At 39.3% G+C, this 22,120-nt stretch overlaps 1 protein-coding gene across 6 annotated transcripts in view; it reads left to right on the forward strand.

Moving 5' to 3' along the window:
• The first annotated feature begins 1,238 nt into the window (after positions 1 to 1,238).
• Positions 1,239 to 22,120, forward strand: part of LOC132012308 (multidrug resistance-associated protein 1-like) — a 90,270-nt gene continuing 69,388 nt past the window's right edge. For 4 of the 6 annotated variants that reach the window (XM_059392158.1, XM_059392161.1, XM_059392162.1 and 1 more), the window contains exons 1-4: positions 1,239 to 1,450; positions 6,885 to 6,946; positions 13,896 to 14,043; positions 14,792 to 14,934. In XM_059392158.1, coding sequence (XP_059248141.1) covers positions 1,379 to 1,450; positions 6,885 to 6,946; positions 13,896 to 14,043; positions 14,792 to 14,934 — 425 coding nt within the window. In that variant the 5' untranslated portion in view covers positions 1,239 to 1,378. The other 2 variants (XM_059392159.1, XM_059392160.1) reach the window with 2 other exon arrangements.

Genomic DNA, 22,120 nt, shown 5'->3' on the forward strand with positions numbered 1-22,120 from the left:
AGGGCCAGACCAATACGGTCTAGAGAGGACGAAAGCCCAATAAACTGCATTGTAAGCATCCCCCAGAACTTTAATTCTCTGATGAATCATTTAGTCTAATCCTTTCATGGAAGTTGTCTGGTTCCTCACAGACTCATTCCGTGGGCAAACCCAAACTTCATTCGGGTACCATCTTTGGGCCTTTTTCTCCAGGAAACAGGCTTTCTTCAATCCTAAATCTCCATTCTTTCCATGTACCTCTAACATGATTTCAAGAAGCAGACAGAACTTGCTTAGTCCTGAAATGTAATTACCCATCCTTGTGAAATTATCACATTGTCTTAACTTTATCTCCTTATTCAGAATTTCTAAAATTACTCCCTCTTGGGATGCCTGACTGGCTCAATCTTGCATGCCAGTTTTGATTTCAGGATCAGGAGTTCAAGCCCCATGTGGGGGTGGGGAGAGCCTACTTAAATAAATAAATAAATAAATAAAAATAAATTATTCCTGTTGCTTCAGGTTCTAAGTTAACTGAAACAAAATATTTTCTCAGACCAATGACACAACTCAGGGATCAGCGTATCTTCCTCAAAGTATTGTATACATCAGTACTTCTTTGTACAAGGTTCACGGTTCGTCAAGTTATTAAAACTCAAAATGCCATCCTTAATATTCATATTCCCTTTTTTGTGTCATGTTTCTCGGTTAGCCCTTTGCTGATTCTAGTTACTACTTAGCTTTTCATTTATTATGTTGCTTTATAATTAATTTGAAGAGTAAAATTTAGATTTCATATACTGCCATGGTTTTCTAATAAGGGGAGTATTTCCTTTGTTTCTAATTTTAAAGTCATCGCAATGAAATTCGCTCCATAAAGTTCTACTGCCACCTGTTGTCCTTAACAGTTTTCGGTCCGGGACCGCTGTAATACGCTATTGACAAACATCCGGGAGACACGCGCTTCGTGCTTCGATCGTAAAGAAACATTTTCCTAGCAGCGCAGTCCTGCAAATCGAGGCTTGGAGAGCTACGGGGTCAAGTGCAAACTGCCCCAGCCGCAGAGATCTTCGTACTCTACAGATGGTCCCGCCTTTGCACCTTCCTCCCCTTCCCCGCATCCCCTCTCCGCCCGACCCCTCACCCCCTAACCCTCCCCCAGCCCCCCCCTCCCCCAGCCCCCCCCTCCCCGCTGCCCCACCTCGTCCCGGCCCCGCGCGGATCCGCCCGCCCCCGCCCCACCCAGGGCGCGCCCGCCGGAAGGGCCGGCTCGGGGCGGGGCGGCTGCCAACTAGGTCTGGCCGAGTGCGCGCGTCCTGCCCACTTCGGGGCGCCGCGGCGTCGGACCCCCGCGCCTCGGTGCCTCCCTCCGCCTCCCGTCGCCGGGCGCCCGCGCACCATGTTTTCCTGCCCGCGGAGGTGGGGCGCCGGCAGCGGCTACGAGCGGGTCCCCGCGGGGCCCGAGGCGCAGGTACTGCTCGTTGGTCCCGGAGGGAGAGGCGGGCGCTCGTCGCCGCTGCGGGTGGGGAGACGGAGGCCGCCCGTTGGCACGCGGCCCGGGGCACGGATGGCTTCGAGCCGCGTGTTCGCAGCAGTCGCCACCCACAGAGACGGACGGACGCGCGCGCAGTCGGGGGAGCTGACGCCGGTCCCCGGGACTCTGGGAGATCGGAGCCGTCCAGATCTCCGTCCAGGTGGCGGCGGGAGGAGAAAGGGGCCTCTTTGAAGAGGGGACAACTGCCCGGTCACCAGAAACGAGCGCGTGAGAAGAGCGTGCATGGCCCTGGCGTCACCGAAGGCGGAGAGGCTGGGGTGGCGCTCCACGGGCGGTGGCAGAACCCGCCGGCACCGCGGGGGCGATGCGGGATCAGTAACCCCGAGGACCGACAGGTGTTAACCCCGGGGTGTTGGGAGACGAGACGGGGCAGGGGCAGTCCAGAAACTGCGGGCCCTTGACGGTGCCTTGCTCTGCCCTCGTGACGACACGTGCTTCTTCCGCAGGGGAAGTCACATGCCGGGACAGTCGTACCGGGCGACGATCCCTGCCGCGGTGTGTTCCAGCACTGTCCCTAACCCAAGTTCCACTGGCTTTGCTTTTCACCAGGAGACAAAGCCTTAGAAATAGACCCTTCTGTAAGTAGCTCTGTAATTCTAAAAAGGACAAAAAAAAAAAACAAAAACAAAATCAGGTTCAAGGGAACTTACTTTAATCCTCGTTCTTGTAGGTGACTCCAAGTGTCAAATAAATATGACAGCATTCTTCTAAGTACCTATAAAATGAAACTATAAATGTCTTTAAAAGTAAAGCGAATTATATGTAAAGTCGATAAAATATAGATGCTGAAAATGTGAAAAAGCTCCACCAGGACAGTATTCCTTTTTTTTTTTTCTTTCTTTCTTTCCCGCTTTCTTTCCCTCTTTCTTCCTCTCTTTCTCTTCTTTTCTTTCTTTCTTTCTTTTTTTCTTTTTTCTTTTTTTTTAACTTTATAAGAGAGATGGCAGGCTTAAGCAGAGAAACGGGTTTAATATCATTGGTACAACTACAGAGGTGGCCGCCAAAGGCACTGAATCACAAACTTGTAGGGTGGAAAATTATAAAACTCAAACAAATTTCTCACCCAAAATTGCAGTTCTTCCTGTAGGATTTCAACATTATTTATATACTTGATTATTAATTCAACCTGGCTAGCTATCCACTTATACAGGATTGAAAATACTAGTTTTATTTTATTTTTTTAAAGATTTTATTTATTTATTTACTTGACAGACAGATCACACGTAGGCAGAGAGGCAGGCAGGGGGGTGGGGAGAAGCAGGCTCCCCGCTGAATGGAGGGGCCGATCCGGGGCTTGATCCCAAGACCTTGAGATTATGACTCCAGCCAAAGGCAGAGGCTTTAACCCACTGAGCCACTCAGGTGCCCTGAAAATACTAGTGTTTTTTTTTTTTTTTTTTTTTTTTTTTTAAGATTTTATTTATTTATTTGACAGAGAGAAATCACAAGTAGATGGAGAGGCAGGCAGAGAGAGAGAGAGGGAAGCAGGCTCTCTGCTCAGCAGAGAGCCCGATGCGGGACTCGATCCCAGGACTCTGAGATCATGACCTGAGCCGAAGGCAGCGGCTTAACCCACTGAGCCACCCAGGCGCCCCTGAAAATACTAGTTTTTATTTGCATTTTCTTTTTGGTATCTCTGTGATGCCAAATTAAAAAAAAAAAAAAAAAAAGAAAGAGTTGATGGCTTCAAAGCCTATGGAAGACCTTATATGATTACCTTTCATTGCTGAGACCTTATGTTTTGACATAATAGATCTCAGACAGAAATCCCCTCTACTTATAATCTAAGAACATGACTCTCTGGTAGTTTCTAGCCCTGGCACAGTGACTTATGATTAGAATACTAATAAATACTTGTGGTTGGTGGGCAGCCATTCATTCATTCCCCTGCAAAATAGGTTTAGCTAGGCTCTAGGCTAAAACTGAAAATATAAAGGTAAATCAAATATAGTTTTCTGTCTTCTGGAAGAACTAAATCTAGCAAGAGAGAAGCACCTGTCAGGAAAGGATTCCATAGTCAGGAAAGAGGGAGGGTAAATTCAGTAAAGACAGCTGTGAAGAGCCCCTTTAAATCCTCCCTGAGGAATATGTTGAGATTGCTGTGGTAACCCAGAACAAGAATATAAGCCTTGAAGGCTGGGATTGGGTGGAAAGGAATTACCAAAAGCAATAAATCTTTTCCCTTTCCAAAGGCATTGGATCTTAAATAGGATGAAAGTACAAGTGAGAATTAGCCAGAAGTGAAGTAGAAGGATTTGGACAGGAGGAAAGGTATCTCTAAGTAGCAGCAGCCTGTTACAGAGTTGAGAGTGTGGAATTATGACTGGAAGATGGAATGGGCTAACTGCATTAGATCCAATCTCTCGAACTTCCTTAAGTTTCTTAAACTCTGGGCCTTAGTTTCCTCTCCTGTAAAATGGGGTTGACAAAAATAGTTTCACCACAAAGACATGTTATATACACATTTTAAAAAAGATTTTATTTGAGAGGAGAGAGAGAGGCAGCAGGCATGAGCAGGGGGGAGAGGCAGAGGGAGAAGCAGGTTCCCCACTGAGCTGGGAGCCTGATGAGGCTTGATCCCGGGACCTGAGCCAAAGGCAGTGCTTTACCGACTAAGCCACCCGGTCACCCCACAAAGACATGTTGTATTTAATGAGGTAATATACTTTGTACAGAATCCGGCACATACTAAGTGATTAAGAAACATAAATTTTTGATTTCTGGGTGTTTTCCCTTCTCCATGAGGCTGTCCTTCACTTCCCCTAACTTCCTCCACCAATCCCAGAACTCTGTCCAGTGCCCACAAAGGAAGCTCCTGAAGTTAGGGGTCACGAGCTATTGTGAGATGCAGTAGTCACACAAATCATTTCGTCCTGGGACCACATCTCAAGGTTGAACCCAAGGAAGACTGAAAGCAAAACACTTCACTAATCCTGGACCCTGGCTATGCTGTGGTCTCATGGCCCCAAATTCCTCCTCCTCCTTCTCTGTCAAAACCCAGAAATAACAGGACCTCCATTCACATGAAAATCGTCCTTAAGTCAGCAATGGTAAAGGGGGGTTTATGGGATTCCTGCTATACACTCAGTGGTTAAAAAAAAGTACCACAGAAAAGAAGCAGGCTTAGGAAACAAAGGCCTGTAGTGGGCTTAGGGCAACAAGGGAAATGGGAAACATTTGAGGTCAGTTAGATATGCAGACCAGAAGTGCTGTCACAGTGAAAATAGTGAGTTAGAAGGATTGAGAAATGTTTAATGGAGAAGATCGGAGTACATTAGAACACTGAAAGATACTCTTAGAATTGTCCTGTTTGTTTTTCTACACAGAAGTTACTCTGTAGCAAAGTATCAGTAATGAACTCAGTGAGACCCATGCTAAAAATTCAGTATTTATTGAAAAGTCATTTGTGTGTTCTTGGAGCTTGATAAGGCATATTCCCTTCACCAGATATTTTACCTGTCCACTGTAATTTTTTTCTGGGAGGTAAATCTGAAATTTATTGTGATAAGTTCAGTGTAAGATGCCTGGCCCACATCTAAGGAGGCTATTTACCAAAGGACTCAAAGGGCCTCCTATGAGATGCTTTCATACGGGAAAAGGGGCCTAGAGGGAATGTTAAGTCAAATACTGAGGTTTGGGACTGTTAAAATAACCCTCTCTAGTAGCTTTGCTAGATGTGGTACTGAAAACAACCACTTTTTTTACTTAGCTCCTGAGTCTTTGGATCAGTTGGGTCATGACCTGGTTTGGGTCAGCTTTGCTGGTCTCTGCTGAACTCTTTTAGGCACCATAGTCCACTGGAAAGCTGGCTGGTGACAGGATCATCTAGGACTAATTTACTCATGTGTCTGGCTCTTTCCAAGCCAGGATGAAAGATTGTCATATGAGCACATCATGTCTTTTCTGTGGGGTCTCTCATCCTCTAGCAGGTCAGCTTGGGATCAGACACATGGTGACGCTCAGGGTTCTGAGCACAGCAAGCCTCTCAAGGCTTAGAATTGGAGCTCTCTTGGTGTCACTCATGGCATTTTCATGATCAAAATTGTTCAGGGAGTGGAGAATAGAGTTTACCTCTTGATGGTAAAAGCTGCTAAGGATTTGTAGCCATTTACAGTCTGCCACAGAAATACACATGTTTTGGGGGTGAATCAGATCTTCACATTGGTGGTAAATTATCAGATTGGCAACTCTCTGTGAAATAAAACGTGACTTGTGGGTTAATTCAAGAACTTTCAAAACATTTTCCACAATATGTGCACTTATTTTCCAAATAATATGTTTGGTAATAGTAGTGATGATCACATTAGAGTTCACATGTATGAGTGGTTATTTGAGGCCCCGGTTTTACATCTGTCATTTCATTTACTCTTTGCAACAATAATACAAGGACAGATAGCAATTGAGTAAATTATTTGTAGTATATCATTTGCTGTAACTCAGGGAACAGATATGGAGTGAATAATGTTTTCTGCTCCCTACTCAGGACATTTTGCTGTATAGGATGGAATTTTGTTGTACACATTCCTTCTAGGACAATAATTTTTCAAAACATAGTTAATATTTTATGTATGAAATCAGAACTGGATTAGAGAGGATCGGTGCTGAAATTGTCAAATATGGGACAGGTTCTAAAAAATGAACTTTACTATAGTGATCAGTTCTCACTTTTTAAAATACAGGCATTGGTTTCGACTCTAAAAACATAAAATGATTACTTTTGAGGCCTTCTTTTTAAGCCCTTCTTTTTGTTGAACTCACCAGGTGAACAGAAAGAATTTTCAGGTAATGTTACAAACTCCCAAAATAATATGTAATTGTGATAAATAGATGTTTATGTATTTATACCTTTATCCTAAAATATGTAATTTAAGCACACAGAAGTGAGCCAAATGCCTATTATACTCTCTTATTTTTATATTTTTAGAAAATGAGACAAAACTTCTTTAATTTAGTGATTAAAGTGTTTTAAATTTAGCTTATATGTAGATACTAAATTATGTATATATACATATGCATAAACATACATATATACACAGTCATAGAAATTCAAGGAGATATATGTACAGAGTGTGAGAATGAGAAGTAGAAATTTCAGAAATTTTTTTTTTTACATGGTTTCTTGTTATGTAAACAGAGTCATAATGATAATGTTGGTAGAAATCTTAAAATGCCTCTAGTCCAACTACCATTCTAATAATTTTATTCCTTAAGGATTATAATATCTACATTCTTGAAGCTGTTGGCAGTTGAAATTATTTCATGTTTACTTTTCCACCTATTGATGAAGATATATCAAATTTAAAGTAAAGACATATTCTTCATGCACTACTTGTTATATTTTTCTTTTTAGAAATGCAACCCAGAGAAAAATGCTTCATTCTTCAGCAGGATGACATATTCCTGGTTTAGCAGGTAGGAATTTTACTATTTCGTTTGTAGCATACCATCCTGAGGAAGATTCCAAGGAAAATGACACCTAAATGTTATTTCTCTAATCTAAGCATGAATATTTTTATAAAATTTGTTTGTAAAGACTTTTTTTTCTCATTTTATTACAGAGAAATGCTAGATAATAACATGCTAAGTAGTTCCACAGATAAGATTGCAATATTCCTGCAATATATCTGTCCCTGTATAATATCTATAACCCTGTTAGCACTATGGAAGGAGAAAAATCTAATTTTGTTTTTTTAAGGTTCTATTTATTTATTTGAGAGAGACAAAGAAAGAGAGCACATGAGCAAGCAAGGGGAGGGGCAGACGGAGAGGGATGGGCAAAGAATCTTGCAGACTCCATGCGAAGCTCATGGGTAGGGTATGTCTCACAACCCTGAGATCATGACCTGAGCCAACACTGAGAGTCAGGTGCTTAACTGACTGGACCACCCAGGCGTCCCAGAATTTGAATTTATTTTTAACATCCAGTATATATGTATGTATAATTTCACTTAATTCTCCCCCAAGTTTTTTTTTTTTTTTAAAGATTTTATTTATTTATTTGACAGATAGAGATCACAAGCAGGCAGAGAGGCAGGCAGAGAGGGGAAGCAGGCTCTCTGCTGAGCAGAGAGTCCGATGCGGGGCTCAATCCCAGAACCCTGAGATCATGACCTGAGCTGAAGGCAGAGGCTTAACCCACTGAGCCACCCAGGCGTTTCTCTCCCCCAAGTCTTATGAGATAGGCATTTACATATGAGAAAATTGAATATTGAAGCTTAGGAAGAGGAAGTAACTTGTCCATTGATACCCAAGAAGAAGTACACCAACTTGGTGCTGGAAGTCAGTTTTTGAGTCCATGTTTCATGCTTTTCTTTTCACTTTGATAGTCTACTCTTTACTAGGAATGCTGCCATACACACACACACACACTACTATTAAAACACATACACAGTCATTGTTATAAGACATATATTGTGGTTTACCTCACAGAACAATTCATCTATAATGTGTGATGAGGGCTTTAACACAGAATTAAATCATAGTAAAAGAGAATTGAGTTTTCCAATTTTATAAATTCAGAAGCTTTCTTTAGAGGTGTAGTTCTTTCCCCCATAACAGAAAGATAATGATACGTGAAACCAAATTTATTATCTTAACCTTATGCCCCTTGCTTTACAGTTGGTAGAAACAAAATTGCCCAATATGATCTATAAATATGCTCTCAAGAGTAGATGAATACTTAAAAAAAAAAAGAAAAGAAAAGGTTGATTGTGGGCTGGATGCTCTGCATTATGCTAACCTCTAAAAATGCAGAACTAGGTGCCCTAGTTCCTATATTCTAGGAATTCATAGTAGATTTAGAAAGATTAAAAAGTATGTTGTCAGTTACCCAAAAAAGCGAAAGGCAGTATAAGCAGGAAAGAGAAACATAGTTTTCAGGAATGCCATCTAACCACATTTGCACAGTTAGGGAATGTTTTACAAGAAATTAATGCTTGAACCCAACATGTAACAATGTGCGAGAGTGAGCCAAGTGGTATTCCAGGTTGAGCAAAGACTGTATGCAAACCAGAGAGACAAGCATGGACTGACCCTCCTACACTACGGTGTGTCGATTGGGCCAGAGATCAAGCAGAGTGTCATGAAATTCATGTTCGCACCTCAGAAAATCCCCTCTGCAGGTGTGTGCAGATGGTGTGTATCAGGTGAGAATGGAAACCGAGGGTGGTTAGGAGGTTCTTCAGTTACACTGCAAATTTAGGCTTATGGTCAGAGAAATGACCAGATTCAAAGGCGCATGAACAGATTGAGCTAATTAGATCAGGATATTGAAGAACTGGAAAAAGGTTATCAGTTTTCTGGCTCAGATAACTGCCCGATTCAGGTGTCGTGGAAGAACAGTATGTTCAGTTTGGAGAAGCTTCAGTTGGAGATGTCTGACTCGTCCTCAGGAAAAATATCTAATAGGTGTTTGGATATATAGGCTTTTGATATGGGTTTGGGAGTCATTGACTGTATGTCAGTAGCTGAAGCCATGAGTGTGAATGAGGTCATCCAGAAAGAGAGGAACTCCTGAATGGGATGAGCAAAAAGAACATTGAGAATCCTCAGTATTCCAATGGTGGAAGGAGGGGAATTAGCGAGGAAGCTAAGGAAAGGCATTCAGAGTGTAAGAGACAGACCAAGGAAAGAGTGTGTTTGAAAGCTAAGGAAACTGTCGAAACAGGAGGAAAATAAGGTGGTCCATTGCACCCAGTACTGAAAAGGGGTAGATTTTAAAAAGAACTGAGTATTCTTCATTGAATTTGGCAATGTAAATAAAGTTTGTTGGTGATTGTTATGAAAGCAGTTTAAGTAGAAAACTGATATACTGGGTGAGCAAATAACTGAGCAGAAGCAAATAATTGGGTTGAATTATAAGAATTCCAAGTTAATACAAATCTAGGAGTCACTTACAGAGGATGGCAAGAGTTTTATATCAATATGCTACATTAGGGGCGCATGGGTGGCTCAGTGGGTTAAAGCCTCTGCCTTCGACTCAGGTCATGATCCCAGGGTCCTGGGATCGAGCCCTGCTTCGGGCTCTCTGCTCAGTGGGGAGCCCGCTTCCTCCTCTCTCTCTCTGCCTGCCTCTCTGCCTACTTGTGATCTCTGTCTGTCAAATAAATAAAATATTAAAAAAAACCATTAATTTAAACATTAAATTACACATTAGAAAAAAGAATGGTTATGTGGGAATTATGTAAATGTGTTATTTACATTTGATGATTTTGATTTTTCAAATTTGTATATGTATAAATACATTTTTCAAAACTGCATTGTATTTCATTCATGTTGAGAGGAAGAGTGATGTCTGTTCTGGCTTTAAAAATTTTAGACTATAGGGGCGCCTGGGTGGCTCAGTGGGTTAAAGCCTCTGCCTTCGGCTCAGGTCATGATCCCAGGGTCCTGGGATCAAGTCCCGCATCGGGCTCTCTACTCGCAGGGAGCCTGCTTCCTCCTCTCTCTCTCTGCCTGCCTCTCTGCCTACTTGTGATCTCTGTCTAATAAATAAATAAAATCTTAAAAAAAAAATTTTAGACTATAATTTTTAAGTCACAGGATATCATGGAATTTAAATAATGCAAATAAAATTAATTTTAAGGGAATGTACTTTTAAAACTTGATCAAACTGTAAAGACTATATGCATTTATCTTAATTACTACAAACACCATTTTAGGAGGGCTAAAATATGACCTGAAGTTGAATTAATAAGCAAGATAAGGCTTAGCAGATTTTAAGATATAACACCTCAGTGTCTTGAAGTCCATATCTTAGATCAATCAAATCAACCAATAAGCTGTAATTGTTGAATATCACATTTATTTTCTGTTTAGATTTAACATCCCAGAACTAGATAGGAAATTTTTTATAACATGCTGCTATCTGGAACTGTCATTGGCATGAATCTAATTTGATTTCTTATCTGGTAATTAAACAATTGCAGCTAAAATATAGCTGTTGTTTAAGAAAATGCCTCTTTGAAGACAGTGGTTAATTGTGTTCTTAGATCTGTTCTTTGAGTTACAGAATAAAGTCAGAAATTATTTCCTAGGCCGAAGTCAATCTCTCGTAATTATATGAATAATTCAATTAAAATGTGCTGAGATGATACAAATAATTAGGAAGGCAGCTATGCTCACCACTATACCACCAACGCTCAGATGATACAAATAATTAGGGAATTCTATGCTTATGAGCCTTAATTCCTAAGGCAGGAGCTGTCTAGATAGTTTTGATGATCAAATAATTATGAAGCCTTTATTAGCAAATATAATCTGTCATCAGTGTATAATAATCATTGTCATAGAGTAATCCCCTTGACATACATGGAAAAATCTAGTTAACGTTTTTATAGGTCACAGTTGAATCACTATTTTAACCAGGGATACACTATTCAGTTTGTCCTCTCTTTCCTCACATATTAATAAAATTTATATATTACCTGACTTTGTCCTGTCTTACAAGTTTTGGGCAAACTGACTTTTGCCTTTTCCCATATCACAGTCACTCCTTTGTTTAAAAAAAAATGATTAATAGTAATGAAATTGATAATACAACTACATATATATCTTTACTTTCCAAGTTTTCCAGTATTATCCATCTACAAAATTTACATTTCATCTCATCTTCCTAGCAAACTGCTACTGGTTTACTGCTCTTAACATCAGTTGGATGAGATGCTTACTCCCACTCATTTATGTTGAACATGCTCGAAATTCTCTCTAAGATCACAGAATTGAAAGCAATGGTTTATTTCACATTTAAAAACCTGGCCAGTCCCTGGAGTTCCTGGTGTTTAACGGCCTGTAATAATGGGAAATTAATACGGCTCCGCCTGCTTTAGAGACCTGCGAGGATCAAATTAACTAAACTGAATGACCTTTGAAAAGAAGTATCAGTCTAAAAAATACAAGATACATGCTTACGAATCAGGTCCAGAGTTTATGGATAGTTTACGCACACTACAATCCCCTTATTGGGAGGGTCGGCTCTTGGTCCTTGTTTCTTCCCAAAAAGCTGCCTCATCATTTGCTTTAAAGACACACTCCTTCCTCTTTTCCTGGATGCTTCTGTGTGGTAGAAAGACGAGCCAGGGTGATGACATTATTTAAATGTACCAAAAGAGAGCCAAGAGAGGAGAAAGGAGCACACACCTGGGAAAAGGGAAGTCACAGTAGTTAAACAACTGAACCATGTGCATCACAATCAATTCAGTCCAAGTGTCACTTTCCGAAGCTGCATTATTTGGAGACTCAGCATGAAAGCCAGGGGTCACTTAGCCCCGTGAACCAAAACCGCTGAGTTTTGCACTGTTCTAACTCAAAATGCTGAGGCAGTAAACATTATTAAAAATGCTTTTGTGAAAATCAATGCAATCTTATTTTGAAAATGAATATTTATTTTGTAGAATGGGATAGAAAGACTTAATATGACATAAAAGTAGTTTATTGCTTAATATGTTTTTGAAAGTGCACTGCAGGAAAATGTCCAGGGTATTTGAGCCAACAGAAACATGATTACTGAAGCTCCTTTCTTACTACATTTAAACCTTTTTGTTAAATATGAATTGTAATATGGTATTATGTAGTATAATAAAAGTGAAATTGAATCCAGTGCAGACTCTGGTTACTGTAGGTTTTAAATCCATCTCAGGGTCAATCGATAGAGATTGTTCAATAATAATGACAGTGAAAGCCATCCCAATTTGGAGTAGTGTAATACTTTGTTATGGTCTCTTGGACTAATAACGTATTTCTTAATGGAAAGAACAGAAACTATGGAGTCAGAAGGCCTGGGTTTAAACATGGGTTTAATTTCTTCCTGAGCAAGTCGTGTCGCCAGGCTCATCAAATGAGCATATCTGAACTATATCACTTAGGGACTTGTATCCTTTGGGTAAATACCTAGTAGTGCAGTTGCTGGGTCCTAGGGTAGCTCTATTTTCAACTTTTTGAAGAACCTCCATACTGTTTTCCAGAGTGGCTGCCCCAGTTGGCATTCCCAGCAACAGTGTAAGAGGGTTCCCCTTTCTCCTCATCCTCGCTAAGTGAAATAAGTCAGTCAGAGGAAAAACAAATACAAGACCATATGATTTCACTCGTGTCGAATTTAAGAAACAAAACAGATTAACATGTGGGAAGGAGAAAAAATGAGAGAGAGAGAAGCAAACCATAAGAAACTCTTAACGACAGAGAACGAACCAAGGGTTGAAACAAATAGGTATTTATTTCCTTGTTATTGGGCAGAACGCTAGGAACCAGCTGGTAAACTATGTTGTAAAGGGCCCAGAGTTTTTTCTCTCTTTCCGCCTCCCTTCCTTTTTATTTGGCTTTTCACCCAGGGTGGCAGAGATGATTTCTGTCAGAGCATTATGCCTCTAGGGCAGGCAGGAAAGAGGAAGGAAAAGGAAAAAAGAAGGCAAACATTTTCTCCTCTTGAAGTTTTGTGCCTCTTTTTGGAAAAGAAAGTTCTCCTCAGCAGACTTTTGTTTCGGTATCCTTAACCATAGCTGAGTTAAATTACTAATGCCAAGCCAAAGGTACTGGGCTTACCAGGACTCCATTAGACCAGTCACACGTTATGGCTCTGTGGCTGAGATAAGGAGTTACCCTGAGTTCAAAAGATTTTCAGCTCAATAGGTGTCAGATGACACGGAAGGAAGGCTGTACAGTAAGTATAACTTACTGTCTGCCACAACAACATTTGTGGTATAACTAGACCATGCCTCGTAGTTTGCCTGGGACAGTCCTGATTTAGACTCATTGTTCTTGCATAATTATTCATTGTCCCCTGGGGTAAGCTCACTGAATGGGGGGGGGGGGGAGTAGAGGTACTGAGGCTAACAGTAACTTGCCATGTTTCTTAAGGCACCGTAAGAAACAGCACTGTCACCCTGGCTCGTATTCTGTTGGTCAGAGGTAATATGGCCAAGGCTGAAGTTTATGGGACAGAGCCAGGTATTCCACATCTAGTTGGACAATTTGTAAAGTCAAGTGCAAAAGGGAATATGATGTCTGAGTGGAATAGGAGGAGTTGCAAATGCTGCGGTTTTGAAGTGAACACCTTACTGTGAAAGTTAGTTATTTAAATTTCAATAAGAGAGGTAAAATAGTAGGTGCCTCCAATATGAGATGAGTAAATGAAGTGAGTGTTTTACTGAATAATTGGAAGTCCAGGTAATTCTGAAAGCTACAAATGATCATGGCACATTACTCAACTGCAGGATATGTTGTATGACTTTCCACAATACAATCTAGTCATTGCATCCTGATTTTAAAAAATAATTTATACATCGAAGAATAAGATAAATGCATGCAGAAAGTATTTTTAACTTGATTATTAGTTTTGCTGAATTGTTTCCCTTACTTTCATTTTTAGAGTAATTATTTTAGGCTATAAGAAACCTTTGGAACGAGAGGACCTTTGTGAGCTACATGAAAGTGATTCTTCCTATATTGTGTGTCCCATCTTTGAAAAACAATGGAGGAAGGAAGTCTTAAGGACTCAAGAGAGGCAAGAAGTAAAGGTAATTTATTATTAAATCCTAAGTACCTAATTACTACCTAAAACTAGAAAGACCTTTTTCCAAACATGAGATATTATTAGCATTAATTTAGAAAGTCCCTAAAATATGTGAAGTGACAACCTATTTTCATAAGCAGAGTTGGTTATTGCAACTAATTTCTCTCAACAAATTATTCAGCAACCCCTCCCTTTAATATCAGGAACAGTGTGTTGATATGTTATCTTTGGCTCTTCACCAGTATCTTTTGCTCAACTGCTGTGGCAGAGATGGCTTCTGTATCTCCCTATGGCCTTATGTCTGTTGTTCCAAGTATAATATGGTGACCAGGATCAAAGTTAATGGGGCAGGGACGGATAGGTACTCCCTATCTACCTAGTGTCGTGTACATACATATGTGTCCTTTTCAGAATTCTCAAAAAGAAAATATAATTTGAAGATAACACTGTATCTATATTAATATTAATTACATTAATAAAACAGTTTCAACATTGACAAAAGTAAAAAAAATACAACTGTTTTTCTTGCCCGTTTATATTACATTGTGTAAATAATATCAGTGAACTGAAGACATACCATACCAATGATATAGATCATATTTTCAAGTTTAACTGAATTTATCCCATTCTTCTTACCTTATCTTTAGAGCACATTACTAGTTTTATGGTTAGTTTGTATATATATTTCATTTTTTGCTTCTATTAGCTCTGTCCAATTTTCTCATTTCTTCTTATTCTCTTTCATTATGTAGGCATCCTTTTCTAAAGAGACACATGCCAGGAAACCGTCTCTGGTCTATGCATTGTGGAACACCTTTAAGTTTGTCCTGATTCAAGTTGCTTTATTCAAAGTGTTTGCTGATATTTTGTCATTCACTAGCCCACTCATAATGAAGTAAGTTGTAGTCTTGTTTTTTTGTTGTTGTTTGTGTATTTCTTTCTTTTTTTTTTTTTTAATCTCCCCATAGGTAAATTATAAGCAAGTGTTCCACCCTAAAAGTTGTACTAAAAAAGAGTATGGAAGGCCCTTATTGCAAATTTTATTTAGGATATGGACATTCTGTTAGCTTTGCTATAATGCAAATGTGAATGATGGTAATACAGTCAATATTTACTGAAATCAACCATATACTAAGTACTGTTCTAAAATTTTTGTATTAATTAACCTGTTCAGTCTTTACAACAATCCCATGAGACAGGAAATATTGTTACACTCATTATCATGATGCAGAACCAAAAGTTTAAGTAATTTGCTTAAGTTCACATAGATAGAAAATGCAGGAATTATTATTAAAACCTGGGAAGCCTGTCTTGAATATATATTTAGAAAATGAAATGTACATACCCTCACTATTTTTCTTAGCTGTGACCTTTTGGGAGTTGAACATTATCAGCCAGGGTAATAATATATAAATAAATGTAAATGCGTATGGGTTTATATACACACACATATACATAGAGAGAGACACACTGTTAGAAGAATTTTCTTGATATTTCTTTAGTATCTATATGCAAGGATTTACAGCCAGACAATGAAATTGGGACCTTGACTCTGTGGGATCTTCATCAAGAAGTCATTGCCCTATCTCTTATATGGTTTATGGAAACAAAAGGTTTTTTAAATTAATCTATGATAACTTTTTATGGTATATCCTCTTTAGTCATTAGACATAATTCCATTAAAACAATATTTCAAGAAATGGAAAAGTGTTCAGAATATCCTAACAAGCCAAAATAGAAAGCTATAAGTCAGCAAGTAAAATATTTTACGCATATATAAATATTTATATATTCAGAGAAAAAATACTGGAAGGACATACACCAAAAAATTTACAGTACGTGTATCTGGGTGATTGTGGATAAGTTTTAGTTTCTTCTTATCCTCACTGCCTTCGAGTTATATGATAATATTTTAATATTGAATACATTCCCAAGTTGTGGGAGAACTATTTAGTTAGGTACTTATCCTGTAAGAAACCTGTGGAACTATTTTAAGAACTGTTTAATTCATGAAAACAGAATTAATCCTTAGTTCCTTAAAATCTAGATAATATCCAGAAATGTATTAATCCAGTATTTATTGAGCACCTACTACATACCCCTCTTCTTCATAGACCCTGGGGTGGACAAAAATCAAAGAGTCCCTGCTCTGATGACCTTGAGGGGTGAGATAAATAGTAAACAGATGAATAAATATTAATGATATTAAGAAATAATCAGTGGCAAGGAAAAAAAAGTACAACAAGGGAGGGGGTAGGAAATGCTACTCTGGGGAGAGATGGAAGTGCTGTTTAATTTAAGGAGGTTAGGGAAGACATTGTTGATAAGGTGACGTTTGAGAAAAGTCCTAAAAGAAGTTAGGGAAGAAGACAAGACCATACCCATTGCAAATAGGAAGAACAGAAAGGGCAAAAACCATGAAGCAGGTGCATGCTTGGTGTCTTTGAAGACCCACAGGAGGTGAGTGAGGCTCGAGCAAAGTAGCTGGGAAGAAATGTGATAGATTGAGGTTAAGAAGGCCTGGGCATGAAAAAGATTTTAAAGGGTCTTATGGACTATGAGGGGGATATTGACTCTTGTTCTGTTTTAGAAGGGAAAACTTGGGAAGATTCTGAATAGGATTTGATGTGATTAGACTTAACTTTTATAAGGATCACTCTGCTGCTGTGTGGAAAATAATGTAAAGAGGAGCAAAAGTAGAAGTGTCACCAGTTGGAAGACTGAGGTAGTCCAGGTGAAGGTCAGTAGGGCCTCAGCCAGGTGTGGCAATGAAGGGGATAACAAGTGGTCAGATTCTGGCCCCCCCTTTTTTTTTTGTAATTTCACCAAGTTTTGTTAGAATTGGATTTAAAATATCCTAAGTGCCATCATGAGATGCCCAGCAAACCCTTTAATAAGCATTTAACCTTCATGTGTAGGAGTTAGTCATTAATTTCAAGGCTCCTCAAGAGTAAAAAAGAAATGCATAGAAATGTAAAGCACCAAGTTTACAGAATCCATATATGCCTTTTATTTAAAAAATAACATATGGCATGCAATCTGATGTTATGACCTACGTTTATTTATATTAGAAGATAATTCATTTAGCTGTATTTATATTAGAATTGTTAGTGGAAGATCACACAGGCATCTGGCAGTGAAGAGAGATACGGTACAGCTGCTCTGCTTTCCTACAGTTCTTAGAGATAGAAATCAGATATGTTTATTTGCTGCCATTGTTTCAGTATGAAAATTCAACTTGTCTAATTTCAATATTATCAGAATGATTTTTTAAACGTAATTTGTTCTTTATAAAAAACTGATACAAAATTTGTTGCAGAATGGGAATAAAATGTCTGTACAGTTTTTGAAGTACAATTCTCAAAAGCAGTAATATACTAACTAAAAGAAAGAGCAAGTCACACCTTGATGTATATTTATTTGTATTTGTATCCAACTCTAGAAAATACAGATTCTGGCTCTTTTAAAGGTAGAGTCAACATAGTCTTAATGGATTGACTGTAGGTTGAGAGAGGAGGAATCAAGAATGCCTTCAGAATTTTTTTGAAGTCACAAGGTAAATGAGGCACCATTTATTGAGATGTAGAAGCTCAGGAAGGAGTAGAGTAGGAAGTGGGCTGTCCTAGACTTGCTAAATCTGAAAACACATTAGCCATTTTGCAAGAAGGAATGAACTGACAGACTGCTGTCCTTTGGAAGGCCTGACTGCTGTCCTTTGGGTGGCTCCTCGAGGTGACTTTTGGCTGGCAACTAGAATCTTGCATATGAGCAGAGGTCCTACTGCCAGAACTGTTTAGAGTAGCTCAATTTGTCCAAACTACTCAACAATCAATATAGTTCATTCTGAATACCCACTTTCCTTCTAGAAGTTTAAAATTTTGGCATATATTAGGGAGAGGGTGCCTTGGATGCTGAATCTCTAATGAGCTTATCTGGTAGACAATACTTCATCTGCTACCACAACTAGTTGCTGGGATAATTAAGTGTGTTTTGTGTGACCCTACTGAGAACGGACTTTGGGAATCTTGTGTCTGTTTTTTCCGGGACCCATGTACCTTTTCTCTTTGCTTTTGATTTTTTTAAAAATATCCTTTAATGTAATAATCATAGTCATTAGTATGACTAGATGCTGACTGTTGTAAGTCCTTCTAATGAGTCATTTAACTAGAGAGTGGCCTTGGGGATCCCTGACAGCCATCTAGCCACTCCAGAAAGATTGAGGAATTATCTACATAAGCTTGGAGTTAGGAAAAATATTGGCTGGAGTAACAAATTGGGGAATTGTTCCAAATTATACTGGGTAGGTCGAACCACTTTTGTTGATGAGACCCCCTTAGCACGGATAAGGAGAAGTAAAGACATCAGCTATTCCAGGGTGTGGAGTTAGTGAAGATGGGGCTATCCATCAAAGGACAGTGAGAAGGAGTGTTTAGTGCAAAGAGAGGAGAACCAAAGGAGTGTGTCAGGGAATCAAAGGCAAGAAGGGGTTTCTTTCTTGTCAGAAAATTGCTCCTTTCAGTTTTCACCCCAACGTCTGTTTGGCCCCCTTGTCTATGGAGATATAAGCCAGATGTCTCCTGGATTAAAACCCCCACCAGAAAAAGTAACATACCTCTTCTTCCCCTGCCTCTGCCACTCACTTTTGTATATTACAGCGATTTTTAAGGAGTTGCCGTCATCTGTGGCCGGAAATCTGTCTCTCAGTAATGTACTGACCAGCATCTTCGTCTCCTGCCTGCCCTCTTCTGGTGATCTATTGCTGTAGTATTAAGATTGTCAAAATTTAGTGGCATAAAACAACGATCATTTTATTACGTTCACCAATGTCTGTGAGGCAAACATGATAACCACCAAGCTACAGACATAAGACATGATTTTATGGATCTGAACTTCAGAGAAGGATGGCTTTTCTTTGATCCACCATGACGGGGGCCTTAGCTGGTTACTCAGCTTCTGAGAGCTGTAGAAGCTCAAATAGAGATATATGTTGGGGGCCTTGGTTTTGGCTGTCAGCGGGGTTGTCTTGGTTCTTTATTATGTGTGCTGGTGCGGGAATGTCCAAGATGCCTTCTTAGCATGCATACTGATGCCTGGGCTAAGATGGCTAAAAGTGGCCAGATCTCCAACTCTGTCTTGTCTGTCTCTCTCTCTCTCTCTCTCCAAGCCTCTCCAAATGGTTAGTTTGAGCACAGACGTCTCAGAGCAGTTGAAATCCTTACATAGCAGCTGGATTTTTTACTGACTGAACATGCCAAGAGGCTCCGACTAGTCTTTTTATGACCTAGCCTTGGAAACCCCAGGATGTCACTGTGCCACATGAGCTGTGCCACAGGCCCTGCATCAGCCCAGATGGAAGGAGAGGAGACTTAGAATAGTTAGGTTTGACTTCTGAGTGGGAGGAGTAGCAAATCCTGGCCATTTTTAGTCATGTTCTGATTCCTAGTTTTCAGTGACTACTGCTCAAAAAACTCATTCTAGAATCTCCCTGTGGCGACTGTTATCTAAAATAGCATAGCTCATGGCAATTCTTGTCTCTGTTTTCTCCAAATATTTGCAGTCTACAGGATTCTAAATAATCACTAGATACTTGTCTATGGGGTAAAGAATGTTCTCCCTTATTTTGTGACACGATTTTATAACACACTAGCTTGACCATACTTGCAAAACAGTTATGTCAGTATTGCATTGAAATGAGTTGGTTGATGTTATCTTTCTCCCTGCATAGACTAAGAGCTCCTCCTGGTAAAGGATTCTGTGTTACTCAATTTCTGTGTCCTTACTGCCTAGCACAGAGCCTGGTACATAGAACTCACATACTTTTCCTGAATTGAATACTGAATAAATGGGCTTATTTGAAGTCACATATTTTCAAGAGATTTTCATTCTAGAGTAGCTAAATAGATTTAATATTTTCTCTTCTCAGCAGGGAGCCTGCTTCCCCTCTGCTCTCTCTGCCTGCCTCTCTGCCTACTTATGATCTCTGTCAAATAAATAAATAAAATCTTTAAAGATTTATTTTTATTTTTATTTATTTATTTGACAGAAATCACAAGTAGGCAGAGAGGTGGGGTTGGGGGTGAAGCAGGCTCCATGCTGAGCAGAGAGCCCGATGTGGGGCTCGATCCCAGGACCCTGGGATCATGACCTGAGTCGAAGGCAGAGGCTTTAACCCACTGAGCCACCCAGGTGCCCCATAAATCTTTAAAAAATATATAAAAATAATACCTTCATTTTACTATTAGAAGAAATGTTTCTTGTTGATGGTTATGCTTACTTTTTTCCCCCTTTCTGTGAATCTTATTGAAATATTAGTCAAACCAGTGAGTATTCATATCTGATGAATTTGGTTTTATGGTATTCACTGTGTCTTGATCATTGATTATTTTTAATACTTCCTGATTTATAAGTGTAGAACCACTATGGTACCTGTTGATAGTCATTTAGTTGTTTGATTTTAAGAGAAAGGAAAAAAGTCTAATTGGTAAATACACTCACAATAAGAAGAATAGTGCACCTCTTTCAAGAAGTTTAATGCATAGACCAAAAAGACATTTAGTAAGTTACTCTTGTTTTTTTTTTTTTTAAAGGTTTTTATTTATTTATTTGACAGACAGAGATCACAAGTAGGCAGAGAGGTGGGCAAAGAGAGATTGGAGGAAGCAGGCTCCCTGGTGAGCAGAGAGCCCGATGTGGGGCTCGATCCCAGGATTCTGGGATCATGACCTTAGCCAAAGGCAGAGGCTTTAACCCACTGAGCCACCCAGGTGCCCCAGTAAGTTACTCTTGTAAAAATAATTTGGTGTTCCAGTGGATGTCATCTGATAGAAATCCACTCAGAAATACAGAACTTCCTATTATTTCATCTAGGTGGGCTGTGGTATAATTTAATACACAGTGCTCTAAATAATTTTTAGTGACTAGAGGTTTTAATAGTAACTTTAGAAACACTAGTATATATTTGATTGCAAAGTACAATTCCAATAAAGTTAATCTTTTGAAGTTCTTGGTTTATAAAGCAATTCAGGAAGCACAAATTGCCTTTAATTTTTTTACCCATAAGTTGTCCAAACTGCAAAAGAAAACAGATTAAGGCTTAGACATTAATTTTTTAGTTTTTAAAAATATAAACTTTAAAAATGTAAACTCACACAAAGAATGAGTTTTTAAGTCAATGTTCTTAAAAAAATTGAGGGGTACTCTACCTAACCACATTTGGCTTCCTTCTGGTTATAATCTTAAGTTAATTCAAAATGGCTATTTACAATAACAAGTACATTTCTGCATTTCCAGAACTCAGAGTAATATATATATATATGTATACATTTCTAAAACATTATTATACATTTTACTTATAAAATAACAGAAACTACTTAAGTCAACCAAGAATTGGGGCTGCAAAAAAAAAATGACATATTAATCTGTAGTATCTGAGAGAATATATCCAAGTTGTTTGCATCATGACGTAGAGTATATGTAGGCTTTTAAAATCTGTATTATTAGTCACATGGATACAGTTTTAAAAAGTTGAGAGCACCTATATAAAGTTATTAACTATGATATGAGGCGTTTGGAGTTGTAACCAGTGTTCACAGTTGAAGGACAGTAAGCAACCAAGAGAGCTATGATTAGAACCATCCCCACTGTGCCCCACTGTACCCCGGCACTGACCGTGATCTTCGTGACCTTGCTGTCACCAAACTTAAGAGGAAATGTGGGAAGATAGAGTCGAGAGAAACTGGATATGGACAAAAGTAAGAAGAGGTGAGATAAAATTCAGGCCTTTGGAAAAAACTGTGTGCCATTCTGAGAGATTCACTACTTAACATTCTTTTTTTTTTAAAGATTTTATTTATTTATTTGACAGAGAAAGATCACAAGTAGACAGAGAGGCAGGCAGAGAGGGAGACAGAGGGAAGCAGGCTCCCTGCTGAGCAGAGAGCCCGATGCGGGACTCGATCCCAGGACCCTGAGATCATGACCTGAGCCGAAGGCAGCAGCTTAACCCACTGAGCCACCCAGGCGCCCCACTACTTAACATTCTAATTGTCATATGTTTCCCTGTATTTAACAAAATTCATGAT

Source organism: Mustela nigripes, chromosome 2 (assembly GCF_022355385.1).
Source record: "Mustela nigripes isolate SB6536 chromosome 2, MUSNIG.SB6536, whole genome shotgun sequence".
NCBI classification, from domain to species: Eukaryota; Metazoa; Chordata; class Mammalia; order Carnivora; family Mustelidae; genus Mustela; species Mustela nigripes.